The sequence below is a fragment of the Carcharodon carcharias genome, chromosome 20, assembly GCF_017639515.1.
Source record: "Carcharodon carcharias isolate sCarCar2 chromosome 20, sCarCar2.pri, whole genome shotgun sequence".
Classification (NCBI taxonomy): domain Eukaryota; kingdom Metazoa; phylum Chordata; class Chondrichthyes; order Lamniformes; family Lamnidae; genus Carcharodon; species Carcharodon carcharias.
Genome location: NC_054486.1, coordinates 110,230,622 through 110,246,754, shown reverse-complemented (window position 1 = coordinate 110,246,754; position 16,133 = coordinate 110,230,622). Strand labels below are relative to the sequence as shown.

Genomic DNA, 16,133 nt, shown 5'->3' with positions numbered 1-16,133 from the left:
TTCCCTAAGCAAGCCCTAGCCCTGCAGCCATTGAAAACCACCCCTGCCTTACGGCTGGTCTGGTAGGTAGAGACCTGCCCGTGAGCCTCCCTAACAGTGACCTGGTGCTGCTAGCGGATCCTGGCGCTGATGACTGCAAGAAACGCAGCCCACCATTGGCAGACAATCGCAAACTGGGTTAACTATGGCGTGAAACCGATTTTTGGTGTTATTGACATTGTTTCCCCTGCCTGCCCAGTGGCTTTGGTCTTCCCATAATTCAGTTGGAGGGAGGTTTCTGCTTGTCGAGGATTGAATGTTGAGAAAGCAGCGTAACAAATCAAAGCCAGTGGGAGGGGATGAGCGAAGTGACAGTGAGGCGTAGAGCTAATTTACCAAGCCATCATCATAACGAAACACTTCCCTTTTCCCCCATCTCCCTCGCAGCATTGTAATTTCCTGGGAGGGCCAGACCTAAAAAAACAAGGGCCAGTGAGGACCCAGAAGAATTTCCAGCTGTCACTTAGCGTTCAAAAAGCTGAGGCAAGCATCTTCCAGCCTGAGTCGATACTCTCGGGAGAGTAGAGTGACGCATAGGAAATGTAAAGAATGGAAAGGGAGTAGTGTGTGTCCCACTAAAGCCCGCGGATAGCCATAGAGCCAAGGGAGTCATCAACGGTAGGATTAAACCCTGTGCTGTGTGAGAAACAGATCAGTTTAATTAAACTGCTCGATCATTTTGGAACGAAATATTCGAAATGCAAGAAAAATTAATTGAGAGCACTCAACCTGTCTTTATGGATTTTTTTTTACTGTGATTAAAACAGATTTACATGTCCTTTCTCTTCAAGTTCCCAGCTTCACAGCTTATCCATTCCATAATCTTACTGGGTGAAAGGAATATGCCTGTGTAACACGAAAAGTTTAATTAAAGTTGTTTGACACTCGCAAGTTGCTGACAGATGAAGAGTTGAATGAACAGCTGCTTGGAAAGAGGATGTGATGATCCCCCTTGGAGAGGCTGAATCGAGTGTGCCGTGTGCTTTGTGTGGCTTCTGTTCAGTATCCTCAGTGCGACAATGCAAGAGTGCTGTGGAGTATTCTTGAACTAGTGCTGATTGTAAGCCAAATCTGCCTCATAAAATGCCATGCAGTAAAATCTGTTGTAATCATTTTAACAACACTGAGTTATTGATTCCCACCCCCCCCCACCCCCAAACAACAGGTTATTCTTTGAGCAGGAGCTGAGACATTGAGTGCAGCAGGTGTTTGACGTTGCTGTGAACATAACTGAGCCTGAACCTGTCCTTAATGTTGGGATCCTACCCTGCCTTTAATCAATTGGAATTTCCTAACTCCACATGGACCAGGGCTCAAAACTTGAGGCTTATTTTGGTTTTTATAGATCACTTTTACAATGTTTGCCTTTATCAGTGAGGCATGAGAGGATAATTTGTGTCCACAGTGTTTTTCTCTTCACCAGCCCTCTCCACCCCTTCCCAAACCAACCTGAGCAAAGCAGGACTAATTATAGTGATCAGCCCTATCTTTTATGAGGTATATTTTATGAGGTGTATACAGATATCTTGGGAGTTCTTTTATTTTTGATATATTTTGATTTTGACTACATCAGCAGTTATTGAAAGCCAATGACACCAAAGAATTTACCAATGTCTTGTCATTTCTGTGGCTTATTGAGTGTCAACTTGTAGCTGATTGCAAACAAATAAAGGTCATTTATGTACAGGTTGTATATAAACTATCCAAACCTCTCAGTTGGATTCGATTTGCAGACTGTAATCTAATCAAGGGGTTCAATGGGTTTATATATCAAATGTCAAATACCTGGGAGTGAGTTACAGGTTGGGATGGTTTATAAATTGAATAGCAGACACCCAGCTGATATACAGATTGGGATCTAATCGAGGGGCTCAGTGCAATTTATATTTAGAATAACAGGTACCTGAGAGTGAGTTACAGGCTGGAACCTAATTGAGCTGTATGAGTGGTTTATATTTTGAATAATAGATACTCAGGACTGAGTTACAGGCTGGAATCTAATCAAGGGGTTTGGTGGTTTATATATAGAATAGCAGACACCTGGGAGTGAGCTGGAATCTAATCGAGAGGTGATATGAATCGAAACCCAAAAGCACAGTTAAACTGTCTTGTAAGTTAGATTTTTCAAAGGGGCAGTGATGGTGAGGCAGCCTCTGTAGTCTGAGTCGTTGGCTATTTACGCACAGTGCATTCTTGAACCATTTTGTGCTTAACTGTATTCCAGATGCTCTGGATGACGGAGCCTCAGTAACCTCCAGTGGATTAGGTGAGGAAGAGGGGGAGGATGAAGAGCTAACAGCAGTCGCAAACCACCTCAACAAGGACTTCTGTGATGATTTCCTGAATGAAGAGCGGCCAAAGGACAACGACAAAACCGAGGAGAAGAAGGAATTGGAGCCTCCGCCCAAACCCCCCAACATATCCACTCTGTTAGGCCCCCTCCCAACAGCCGCCAGCCTTGGCCTGAAGGAGTCCATCGAGGAGTGTATAGCAGCTGATGATCCTGAGTCAGGTAAGTGTTTGCTTTATCTGACTGTATAATGTAGCAAGAAAGTGTTGCCTGCAAATTTGTGTCTATGTGGTGACTTGGGTAGAAAGTAATGTCACGTAAAAGGCCCTGAGTAGTTACAACCCCTTCTGTCTCTGCACTGTGGCTGAACTAGTGAATCTGAAGGTGGGGTAGAAGTCTGTGTTCTGCACCAGGGCTCCAATGCCATGCTGCCCATTTGTTAAATTGTTTAAAATTGAGAATCAAGTGACTGGCGTGATCTCTGCACTCTTATAATTCTGGCTCCTTACACACCTTTTTTTAATTGCTCCACCATTGGCAATCGTGTTATCAGCTGTCTAGGCCTTAAGCTCCTGGAATTCCCTCCCTAAACCCTCTGTCTCTCTTTTCTCCTTTAAGACCTCCCTGAAAACCTACATCTTTGACAAACCTACGCTTGCCTGTTTCTATTATCGCCTTATGTGGCTTGGCATCAAATGTGTTTGATAATGCTCCTATGAATTGTCATGGGGCATTTTACTATATTAAAGAAGCTTTATGAATAATATTATTATAAATCAGTAAGGGGATTGTTTAAGCCAGATACTACTATTATCGATATTTGCGGACAGTCAATCCAGTGGCAATCCCCTAATGTGTTTGTGCAGTGTTTCTTTGTAATCTATTTTAGATGGTGTTAGCTTGCAGGTTATAACTAGAAAAATGCCTCCAATAAAGTACAACACAGAGGAATATTGTGGTTTTTTGCTGATATCTTCAGCGCTTCTTTTTAAGCTGTAATATATTCTGTGTATCTGTTGGTCAACACACAAAATTAAAAATGGGTAAAGAATGTGTTTCTATTGTGTTGTGCCCAATTTGGGGCTGGGGGTTCGGGGTAGTGCGTGTGTATATTTTATGTGTATGTTTATCTACACATACATATTTACACACATGTCTATTCAAAGTATTGTAGTAGTAAAGTAAAAGCAGGAAGATTCAGCTTCACGTCTGGAGATTTTATATATAGTATCGTTTTTCATGTGTGAGATATACTTTGAGTTTTGGCAGGCTGATTGAGACCAGCAGAGCAGAGTGGCCCTGCTCTCCCCCAAGTCAAATACATCCCCATTGATGGGGAGAGAGTGGTGTTGTGGTACTGTCACTGGACTAGTAACCCAGAGGCCCAGGCTAATGCTCTGGGGACACTGGGTTCATACCCCACCATGGTAGATGGTGGAATGAATCAATCCAGAATATCAAGCTGGTCTCAGTGATTGTGACCATGAAAACTGTTGTAAGATGTTGTGTCTAGTTTGGTAGGTCTCATGAAGAGGTTGTAAGTCTTGTATAGTTTAACAGTAAGTGTTTATTAACTATATACAGTATAAGGTCTAAGCTTGGAGCTGTCTCCATGTTTGCCTCTACACATGTTTCTGTCCAGTACAAGACTGCCCTTTAGACTCGGGTCATGTGCTCCTTTCCATCACAGCGTGGGTGACACTGTACCCAGTCCCGTGTTAACCCTTTCTATGCCAGGCCCTTCTACTACAACAACTACCATCGATCTTTGTCAAAACCCATCTAGTTCACTAATGTCCATTAGGGAAGGAAGTCTGCTGTCTTTAGCTGGTCTGACCTACATGTGACTTCAGACAGACAGAAATGTGGTCGACTCTTAACTGCCCACTGAAATGGCCTAGCAAGCCACTCAAGGGCAAGTAGGAATGGCAAAAAATGCTGGCCTTGCCACTGGTGTCCACATCCCATGAAAGAATAAAGAAAAATAAAAATGGCCTGTCAGCACTGGGTGATGATCGAGTGCACAGAGTCGATATGTTCACTCCTCCACCCCCAGTTCAGCATGCAAGGTGCTGAGGCTAATTCTAGTTTCGCTACTGCTTACTGAACACAGTCCAAGTATTGAGTGAAACATTGGCTCTATCCAGCAAGGAGCACCTAAGTTATTTATTAAATAGTCACCTGGCAGTACAGAATTTGAGTATTGCTGATAAAAGACATTTTGTCTTGCACTCATCAGGACAATCGCAAGAATACCAATGTCAGGGGAAGCAACAACTTTATGCTGTATGAGAAGATTTATTTATTAAATGTTCACCGGATGTAAAATGGGTGAGAACTTAAAGGCAGTGAGTGATCTTCAAAATCTTTCCATTTCAAATTCTGCACTTCCAGCTCATGGAGACCCGTTGGTCTCCTCAATGAGATTATTGACTTGTGATCACTTCCGGCTATGAATTTTAATCCATGGAATTTGAAGAGGTTTTGTTGAAGCCGCAAACAACTGAACTGAACATAAATGTTTTGAGCGTTGTCATAGCTGCCTCTGTTGTGATCCAGCTGCAATGCCAGAGGCCATCCTCTTCTCTGTTGTGGCTTTCTAAGAGAAAAAGCTAAATACCTCACTTGAAGTGTGCTGAAATGATTAGCTGTAATTCACCCTCCCTCAGAACCCTGCAGTTCTTTACCTCAAGAGTGTTTTCCTCATTTGGCGGGGAGACCATAGTGTAGTGGTGATGTCACTGGGCTGGTAATTCAGAGGCCCAGGCTAACGCTTTGGGGGCATGGTTTCAAATCCCATCACGGCAATGGTGAAACCATCATCGATTGTCATAAAAACCTGGTTCACTAATGTCCTGGAGGAAATCTGTCATCCTTACCTAGTCTGGCCTACATGTGACTCCAGATCCATAGCACTGTGGTTGACTCTTAACTGCCCACTCAGCTCAAGGGCAGTTAGGAATGGGCAGCAAATGCTGGCCTTGTCAGCGATGCCCACATCCCATGAAATAAATAAAAGTAAATAAATAATTCTATGATCTAAAGGTTTCTGCCATGGCTCAGTTGGTAACAGTTTTACCTCTGGAGACTTGAGCCAGGCTGGCACTCTTAGTGCAGTACTGAGGGAGTGCTGCACTGTCAGAGGTTCCATCTTTCAGATGAGGTGTTAAACCGAGGCCCCATCTGCCCCCTCAGGTTGATGTAAAAGATCTCACAATCATTATTTCTAAAAGCAGGGGTATTCTCAGCAAGTCGTAACCAATATTTATCCCGCAACCAACATGACTAAAAAAATAGGTTATCTGACCGTTACCACCTTGCTGTTTGTGGGAGCTTGCTATGCACATATTGGCTCCAGAGTTTCCTACATTATGGCAATGACTTTGAAAAATACTTCATTGATTGCCAAGTGCTTTAGGATGCCCTGAGGTGTGAAAAGGTACTATATCGGGAAGGCAGTGGTGTAGTGGTATTGTCACTGGACTAGTAATCCAGAGGCCCAGACTCATGCTTTGGGGTCCAGGGTTCGAATCCCGCCATGGCAGATGGTGGAATTTGAATTCAGTAAAAATCTGGAATTAAGAGTCTAATGATGACATGAAACCGTTGACGATTGTCATTAAAAACCTACCTGGTTCACTAATCCCTTTTAGGGAAGGAAATCTGCCATCCTTACCCAGTCTGCTCTCCACCTGACTCCAGATCCACAGCAATGTGGTTGACTCTTAACTGCCCCCTGAGCAAGCCACTCAGTTGTATCAAACTGATAAAAAAGTCAGCAAAAAGGAATTAAACTGGACAGACCACCCAGCATCAACCTAGGCACGGGAAACAACAACAGCAAACTCAGCCCTGTCACCCTGCAAAGTCCTCCTTTCTAATATCTGGCGGTTTGTGCCAAAATTGGGAGAGCTGTCTCACAGACTAATCAAGCAACAGCCTGACATAGTCATCCTCACGGAATCATAACCTTACAGGTAATGTCCCAGGGTCCACCATCACCATCCCTGTCCTATTCCACCAGCAGGACAGACTCAGCAGGGGTGGCAGCACAGTGGTATAGAGTCGGGAGGGAGTTGCTCAGGGAGTCCTCATCATTGATCACATGAAGTCTCATGGCATCAGGTCAGACACGGGCAAGGAAAGCTCCTGCTGATTACCACATACTGCCAACCCTCAGCTTATGAATCAGTGCTGCTCCATGTTGAACACCACTTGAAGGAAGCGCTGAGGGTGGCAAGAGCACAGAATGTACTTTAATGTCCATGCTCGGTAGCACCACTACTGACCGAGTTGGCCGAGTCCTAAAGGACGTAGCTGTTAGACTGGGTCTGTAGCAGGTGGTGAGAGAACCAACAAGAGGGAAAAACATACTTGACCTCATCCTCACCAACTTGGCTGCTGCAGATACATCTGTCCACAACTGTATCGGTAGGAGTGACCTCAAGGACTGAGTCCTTGTCGAGACAAAGTCCCGTCTTCCCATTGAGGATACCCTCCATCGTGCTGTGTGGCACTACCACTGTGCTAAATGGGATAGATTTCAAACAGATCTAGCCACTCGAGATTGGGCAACCATGAGGTGCTGTGGGCCATCAGCAGCAGCAGACTTGTACCAGCCACATTCTGTTACTTAATGGCCCGGCATATCCGGAAGATTGCAGGAGAGCATGGCAGGAGCAGCACAGGCATGCCATAGACCAGAAACTGAACTGGACCAGTCATATAAATAATAACTAAAAACAGCAAATGCTGGAAAAACTCAGCAGAATCTGTGGAGAGAGGAACAGAGTTAACGTTTCGAATCCATATGACTCTTCTTCAGAGCTAAAGAGAAGTAGCAATGAGATGGACTTTATACTGTTATAGGGCGGCATGGAGCAGGTAAAGCTGGATAGAAGGTCGGCAATAGGTGGGGGCTAAGGAGAGTTGACAAAGATGTCATGGACACAAGACATAGGCTGTGTTAGTGGTGAAGACTAAAGGTGCTGATAGTGGCATAAAGGTGAGAAAGTAGAATGTGTTAATGACAGAATGAGGGTCAGCGCCTTGTGAAACAGATTGAACAAGTGACAGATGGCCTTGTTGGTGGGGGGGAAGGCTGGTAAGGGAGCAGTGGTTGGGTAAAAAAAGGATTTAAAAAGGGGATAAAAATATAAAAATAAGTAAATGAAAAATAAAGTATAAATGTATATATAAAAAAGAAAAATAAATTAGAAAAAAATGAATACGGTGATTTTTTTTTAAAAAGGGGGTTGGAGAGTTCATATAAATACTGCCATACAGCCATATATATACTGTGGTTACAAGAGCAGGTCAGAGATTAGGAATCCTGCTGTGAGTAACTCACCCCAAAGCCTATCCACCATCTGCAAGGCACAAGTCAGGAGTGCGATGGAATACTGTCCACTTGCCTGGATGAGTGCAGCTCCCACAACACTCAAGAAGCTTGATACCATCCAGGACAAAGCAGCCCACTTGTTTGGCACCACATCCACAAACATTCACTCCTTCCACTACTGGCGCACAGTAGCAGCAGAGTGTACCATCTATAAGATATACTGCAGGAACTCACCAAGGCTCCTTCGACAGCACATTACAAACCCACAACCACTACCATCTAGAAGGACAAGGGCAGCAGATACATGGGAACACCACCACCTGGAAGTTCCCCTCCAAACCACTCACCATCCTGACTTTGGAAATATATCGCCGTTCTTTCACTGTCGCTGGGTCAAAATCCTGGAACTCCCTTCCTAACAGCACTATGGGTGTACCTACACCACATGAACTGCAGCGGTTCAAGAAGGCAGCTCACCACCACCTTCTCAAGGGCAATTAGGGATGGGCAATAAGTGCTGGCCCAGCCAACGAAGCCCACATCCCATGAACAAAATTTTAAAAAAGAAAAAAATGTATAAACGCAAGTGAGTTCTTTCTAAAACCTTTGTGTCTACTATCTCCAGACTGGTGAGCTTTATTCACCAAATCGTGGGGTGCTGGAAAGCTTCGAATTTGGTAGCAAGTAGTGTACAGAGGCCATTGAGCCAGTGCTACAAACTCAGAGTCGCTGAGCAGCTGGCGCTTGTCTGCATTTGGCCAGTGTTTTCTCTGGAAAGCGAAACTCTCAGCTAGGTTGCTGTGATGAAGATTGTTAAGGATTCCTCCACCCCCGTCCTCCCTCACTCCCTCCACCAGCTTTCCAATAATAATATTGTCAAGTTGAATCAAGTGACAAGAAACCAGCTTAATTATATCGCAGGAAAAGGTTGTGCAGTGACAGCTTCCACTATTGCAGCTGAATGGATGGACGGAAGTGTGGATGAAAGCTGGAGAAAGAGGGGATTTCTGCTGATCCCAGGCACCTTGCAGAGTGCGCAACATTCCCTCTTAAGTGATTAAAGCTTACTTCCATTTCTGCTGTCCCATTTTGTGTGTGATGGGCCTGAGGTAGTGATAGCGGATTGAGAACACAGCCTGGCTTCGTGCTCTGCTGGTTTCGATGGGAAACACCTGGAGTTGCAGCTTCTGTGGGGGTGAATCTGCTCCCTGTTGTTTTTGATCTTTTTTGTGAAGTGCTTACTGATGGCTGTTTCTGCACAAAGACAGGAAGGAGCATAGGAACAGGGGGAAGGCCATTCAGCCCCTCGAGCCCTTTTCTGCCTTTCAGCCAGACCATGGCTGATCTTTATCTGAACTCCGTACCATGTGAGAACACAAGAAATAGGAGCAGGATAGACCGCAGGGCCCATCGAAACTGCTCTGCCATTCAATACAATTGTGGCTGACCTTCAGCTTCAACTCCACTTTCCTGCCCGCTCCCCACATCCTTTGATTCCCTGAGTGACCAAAAACCTCTCTATCCCAGCCTTAAATATATTCAATGATGGAACATCCAGAACCCTCTAGGGTAGAGAATTCCACAACCCTCTGAGTGAAGACATTTATCCTGAGACTGTGCCCCTGTGTCCTAGCTTTCCCAGCCTCTGTCTCTATCCTGACAAGCCCCTTCAGAATCTTGTATTTTTCAATACCTGGTTTGATTCTGTAACCCTTAATACCTTTACCCAACAGAAATGATCAATCTTAGCAGGCTGCCCCACTGGCTGAATGTCTAAAGACACTGCCTGAAGTGATACTGAGCTATGCAGATGAGGACAGTCCCAAGTTTGATTTTTGAGCTTGTCCTGTTAATTGACCTCAGCAGAGTAGCAGTTGAGATGCTTTGTTTGACCTCCATACCTTTGGGATAGGGAAGAGGAGCAAGAAAGACATTATAGCGCCTAATTATGTCTGCACAAAATATCATAAAATTATAGAAAACAGGCCCATTGTGCCTGTGCCAGCTCTTTGATAGAGCTATCCAATTAGCCCCACTCCTCTGCTTTTGAGCCATTACGCTGCAAATTTTTCCATTTTAAGAATAAATCCAATTCCCTTTCGAAAGCTGCTGTTGAATGTGCTTCCACCACGCTTTTGGGCCAAATACCTCCAAATTTGCATCAGGTAAGATGAACGGCAAACGCTGCCATGTTAGAAAACTTAGTTACACAGCAGGATCCCATAAACTGTGAATCCTGATCCAATGGCTCTGGGTGGAAGGTGTGTGTTTATGAGGGGTATGCATTAGGCTGTGATGCCCGTCAGGATCGAATGTCCAGCTGGCTAGATTCAGTGATGAAGGCCACTTGGGTGAGGTGCTATAGGGCTGCTTGTGTCACCGGACGCTTGTGCATATCTGAGGAGATCAGCACAGGGCCAAACATGTCTCATGTGCACAATAAAATTGACGGTGATAGAGGAAACACCGCAATATGGAAAACAGTAACCTTGGTGAAGGGATCAAATACCAAGGGAACAAATTAAAAATAAGGAAGTTAGGAGCAAGCCAGAAGTCACCCAAAGGTTTTTGAATAAATTACCAGGGAAGCGAACAGCATAAATGGGGTCAAGAGATAATTAGATGAGGTTCTGCACTTCTCCTGATAGTGCCGTGAGCTTATACATTCAACAGATCGAACCACATCAAGGTGGTTGGTGGCAAAGATATTAGAATTAACCTTGGATTCACCAAGTTAATAAAGGGGAAAAGGGGAAAAAAAATAATAATCCAGAGACCTGCAGCAAAACTCCACTACAGTTAAACCACCTGCTAAAATTCATCATCAAGCTTAATATAAGTGCTACCATGACACCAAGTCCAAGAAAAAGATTCAACATCTTGTGCTCAAATCTCCCCATAGCCTCGTCCCTCCACATCTTTGCCGTAACCTCCACCAGCCCTACGACCACACCACCACAGATTCCGGGCCTTTTGCTCATCTGCAATTTCTGTTGCTGCTGCACTGGTGGCTGTGGCTTCAACTGCCCGGGCCCCAAACTCTTCCTGAAACTCTCCACCCCTCTCTCCTGTCAAACACCCTTTAAAACCCTGCCCTCACTGACCAAGCTTTTGGTCACCTGTCCTAATATCTCCTTAGGTGGCTAGGTGTCTGATAACGCTCCTGTGAAGTACATCAAGATGTTTTACTACATTAAAGGCACTATATAAATGCAAATTGTTGCTACTCAGAAGAGGGGTGGAACAAATTAGGAAGAAAAAGTATTGAGGAGAGAGAGAGAGATGGGATTAAGAGACCTCGTAGCTAAGTGAGGTTCACATCAATCTGAAAGGACCAGGCTCGGCCCCTATTCCACAGTTAAAACTGATGCCAATCCGTGACAGATGCCAATTGTTGGCATCCGCCCTCATGCTTTCTCCTCCCTCCCAGAAACATGATAGGGTCCCCCTTGTCTTCACTTATCACCCCACCAGCCTCCGTATTCAAAGGATCATCCTCCGCCATTTCCGCCAACTCCAGCATGATGCCACCACCAAACACATCTTCCCTTCACACCCCCTATCGGCATTCCGTAGGGGTCGCTCCCTCCAGGACACCCTGGTCCACTCCTCCATCACCCCCTACTCCTCAACCCCCTCCTATGGCACCACCCCATGCCCACGCAAAAGACGCAACACCTGCCCCTTCACTTCCTCTCTCCTCACCGTCCAAGGGCCCAAACACTCTTTTCAAGTGAAGCAGCATTTCACTTGCATTTCCCCCAACTTAGTCTACTGCATTCGTTGCTCCCAATGTGGTCTCCTCTACATTGGAGAGACCAAACGTAAACTGGGCGACCGCTTTGCAGAACACCTGCGGTCTGTCCGCAAGAATGACCCAAACCTCCCTGTCGCTTGCCATTTTAACACTCCACCCTGCTGTCTTGCCCACATGTCTGTCCTTGGCTTGCTGCATTGTTCCAGTGAAGCCCAATCTAAACTGGAGGAACAACACCTCATCTTCCGACTAGGCACTTTACAGCCTTCCGGTCTGAATATTGAATTCAACAACTTTAGGTCTTGAGCTCCCTCCCCCATCCCCACCCCCTTTCTGTTTCCCCCTTCCTTTTTTTTCCAATAAATTATATAGATTTTTCTTTTCCCACCTATTTCCATTATTTTCAAATATTTTAAAATCTTTTATGCTCTCCCCACCCCCACTAGAGCTATACCTTGAGTGCCCTACCATCCATTCTTAATTAGCACATTCGTTTAGATCATATCACCAACTTTAACACCTATGTGTTCTTTTATTCTATTGTTGTTGACATCTTTTGATGATCTGCTTCTATCACTGCTTGTTTATCCCTACAACCACACCCCCCCCTCCACTTCTCTCTCTCTCTCTCTCTCTCCGCCCCCTCCCCACACACCTTAAACCAGCTTATATTTCATCTCTTTCTTGGACTCGAACTCAAGTTCTGTCGAAGGGTCATGAGGACTCGAAACGTCAACTCTTTTCTTCTCCGCCGATGCTGCCAGACCTGCTGAGTTTTTCCAGGTAATTCTGTTTTTGTTTTGGATTTCCAGCATCCGCAGTTTTTTTGTTTTTATATTAGCCAATTGTTGGGTGATTTGCAAACACTAAAAGCCAGCAGGTGCTGGCATGGCAAGGAATTACAGTACCACTCCCCCACTCCCTTAGTTGCAGGAGAAACAGTCAGTTCTCCTGCAGGGCAATGAGGCTTTGTTGGTCACAGGTAGACAGTTGATGGAGACTCAAATCTGTGACATTTTACTGAATGGATACAATACAACCCACTCTTTATACCAATAGCACTGCACTTCAGCTAAGTACAGGTCTCAATGGAAGTGCTAGCCTTTAACAAAATTATTCTCCTCACCTTCTGTAGGGCTTCCTACAATTTTCTCTTTCCATCCCCTGAGGGTTTGAGCTCTCACTGGGGCAGAGTTCCGGCGACACAAGCAGCCCCAGAGCACCTCACCTAAGTGGCCTTCATCACTGTAAACCTAGACAGCCCGCGTGTGCTGCACATTCAATCCTGATGGGCATCACAGCCGAGCTCTAATGTATACCCCTCTCGATAATCATAAACACGCACCTTCCACCAAGAGTCATCGGGTCAGGATTCACAGCTTATGGGATCAACTGTTTAGACTCTTTGTTAGCCAGGCAATAGATTAGAACAACTAATCGTTTGCGTAATGGAAGATAAACTGGTTGACTGAAGCCTACATCCTCTCATAGTAATTCCAGAACAATCTTGTTTGATTTCCAATTTTTGTCCCCCCTCTCAAGATGCTGACTCTGGCTCCACGTGCCTCTGGCAACAGGCTCAAATAGTCATTACTGACATCAGCCTAAATACAGCAAGAGCCTGATCAGCTGTGGGGGCTATGGGGGAATGTCCTGAGGAAAGATGGTGAATAATGATCAGAAGCAGGAATGTTGACAGACTTGGAACTCTCCCTAAATCAGAGTCAGCCCAGCTGAGATCCAACTAACTCCTGGAGCTCTGATTTTTCTGTTCTTCCTTGAGAGATTCCAGTAATAAAAAAAAAAAAGAAAAACTTTTGCCTTTCAGAACATCGGCTCATCCCAAAGCATAGTTACTGTTGTAACATAGGAAATGTGGCAGTCAGTTTGTGCACAGCAAGCTCCCACACACACCAATGGGATAATGAGCAGGTTATTAAGCTTCTGGAGTGTGGCTTGAACCCATAACCTACTGACTCAAGAGGTGAGTGTGCCACGTACCAGGCGGTGCACTAAGCCATTGGTCTATGGGGGCAACAAAGGAACATTAGCTGTGTTCCTCTCCACAGATGCTGTCAGACCTGCTGAGTTTTTTCAGCTATTTTTATTTTTGTATGAGATATTTATGTTCATCCGTACCTTTTGAATCATTCAAAAAATTTTTAACTCCACATTTTATTGGGGATGGAAATTGTTGCTGTCAATGGGACAGGGTCAAAGTGGAGTTTAAGGGATGCTGACCCTGCTCCTGTAATCTTGCCTGGACTTTATGTAATCCGTACAAATCAAATCAGTCCACAGCAAGCAGATTATACTGCACGGCAATCTCGCAATTTATATAAGGGGATTCCTAACGAACAGACACTGAAACTGCCACAGCACAGAAAGTATAGACAGCTTTCCACCATGGATTCAGTACTGACACTGTTTACTTCAGTAGATAAACCCTTGTTAATGAGGGCACTGAGAACCGGATGCCACCACAGTTACAAGGGGGATTTAGGGACAGATTGTCAAAACCATCCCATCCTGAGTTCTTCATAACCCTGTAAACTTTTCAGTTATGAAGAAGGTTTTTCTTATTTAGAAAAAAGTTCTGCCAGGAGAAATTAAACAGGTAAATCTCCAAACACTTGTCACAAACAATTCTGAGGAATCAATGATATAGTAGCAAGGCCCTTGCTTTGTAAGAGCTGCTAAAACAAAAGACTAAAAATACTGGAATTGCACAGGGGGGCTCTGAATGAGAAAAGGCACTTTGTTATCTTGAGTCATATTGTTTCGGATTTTTCAGCCCAGACAAAGATATTTACCAAGCTGCAGCTGGTTAGGCTGCAGGTGGAATAGAACTCATGCTGGGACCAGGCTACAGGTGTGAAAAGCACTCCTGCTGGGATGCTGTGATATTAACAATTAGATACCCAATTGTTGGCTTTTGTAGGTAGACATCCAACTGTGGATCTTTGTGTATGAAACAAAGTATAGACGTTTGTGTGAATTGATAAACAGATGATCAGTTATTGCTTCAGTTTTGAGGTATCTCCTATAGTCCCTTTATATTGAAGCAACTTCCAGTAGATATATTTAAACAGTACACCCACTCTGCTAATGTTGTACAGATCAGTAACCCTAAAGCTGATTTATGCACTCTCACTGCCTGTGCCACTGGCACTAATTGTTAACACCCATTACTGTGATCAGCACTGCTTGTGGGACAGCAAGTGTATCCCATCTACTGTGCTAGTTCTACACTCTGCTGACAGCAGTGACATCAGCTGATGGACATCGACTGCTACGCTGCTGAAGTCGGGGAGGAGTGGTTGCTTCCTATCAATGACAGTCCTGTAATACAAAGGGGCCTGATCTTGTACTGAATGCCTGTGATTCAGATAACCAGGTGCTCAAACACGAGTGAAAGAAGTTGGATGGTCGAAGTGGGCAGAGTCGGAGTGTCAGCTGAAACTGGATGAATTGGTTTGTTGATGGAGTTTACTGATTTGTGTTCACACTCTAAGCCTTATTCAGCCATTACCCCTGTGCTCACTGACATACATTGGCTCCCGGTCCAACAATGCATTGATTTTTAAAATTCTCACTCTTGCTTTAAAAGCAATTTATGACCCGGCTCCTCCCTATCTCTGTATCCTCCTCCAGCCTAGCAAGCCTCAGTGCACTCCTCCGATTTTGGCCTCTTGAACATTCCATTCTGGATAGGTGGTATTATAACAGTGTAGATGGAGGCATAAGATTATGAATGAGCAAAACAGTGGCAAATGGAATTCAGTGTTGGCAAATATGAGGCCACCCACTTTGGACAAAAAATGGATAGAACAGAGTATTTTCTAAATGAAAAACTAGAAATAGTGGGAGATCAAAAGAGATTTGGGCATCTAGGTATGCAGGTTATTAAAATATGATGGACGGGAATAGAAAATAATCAAAAAAGCTTTTCGAATGCTGACCTTTATATCTAAAGCACTGGAATACAAGAGGGTAGAAGTCCTACTTCAGCTGTACAAAGCCCTAGTTAGATAACACCTGGAGTCACTGAGCAGTTCTGGGTACTGTACCTTGGAGAGGATATACTGGCCCTGAAGGGAGTGGGCTGTAGATTGCTAGAACGATACTTGAACTCCAAGGGTTAAATTACGAGGAGAGTTTAAACAAACTAAGATTGTGTCCCCTGGAATTTAGAATGTTAGAGGATGATTTGATTGAGTTTCAAGATATCAAGGGGTAGAGAGAGACTATTTCTGCTGGTTCAAGAATGTTGAACTAGAGACCATTGTCTAAAACTTAGAGCGAGACCTTTCAGGAGTGAAATTAGGAACCACTTCTTCACACAAACAGCAATTGAAGCCAGATCATTTGTTAAATCTAAAACTGAGAATGATAGATTTTTAAGGGATATGGAGGAAAGTTGGGTGTATGGAACCAGGTCACAGATCAGCTATAATCTCATCTAATTAACAGGTTCAAGGGGCTAAAAGGCTTCCTCCTATTCTTATAGAATAAAAGCAAAATACTGTGGAACTGGAAATCTGAAATGAAAGCAAAGTGTTGGGAAAACCCAGGTCTGTCAGCATCTGTGGAGAGAGAAAAAGAGTTAATGTTTCAATTCCAATATGACTTTTCTTCAGACTGAGAACCCAGTTCCGAAGAAGAATCATATTGGATTTGAAATGTTAACTCTGTTTCTCTTTCCA

The 16,133-nt window shown here is 44.3% G+C and overlaps 1 protein-coding gene across 4 annotated transcripts in view; it reads left to right on the top strand.

Annotated features, from left to right (window-relative positions):
- brf1b (BRF1 RNA polymerase III transcription initiation factor subunit b) overlaps positions 1-16,133 on the top strand; it is a 330,710-nt gene that overhangs the window by 204,582 nt on the left and 109,995 nt on the right. For all 4 annotated transcript variants that reach the window (XR_005946273.1, XM_041214348.1, XM_041214350.1 and 1 more), the window contains one exon: positions 2,264-2,551. Coding sequence is in view for 3 of the 4 variants with exons in the window: in XM_041214348.1 (XP_041070282.1) it covers positions 2,264-2,551 (288 nt within the window). In the remaining variant the exon portion in view is untranslated. The remainder of the gene's footprint in view (positions 1-2,263; positions 2,552-16,133) is intronic.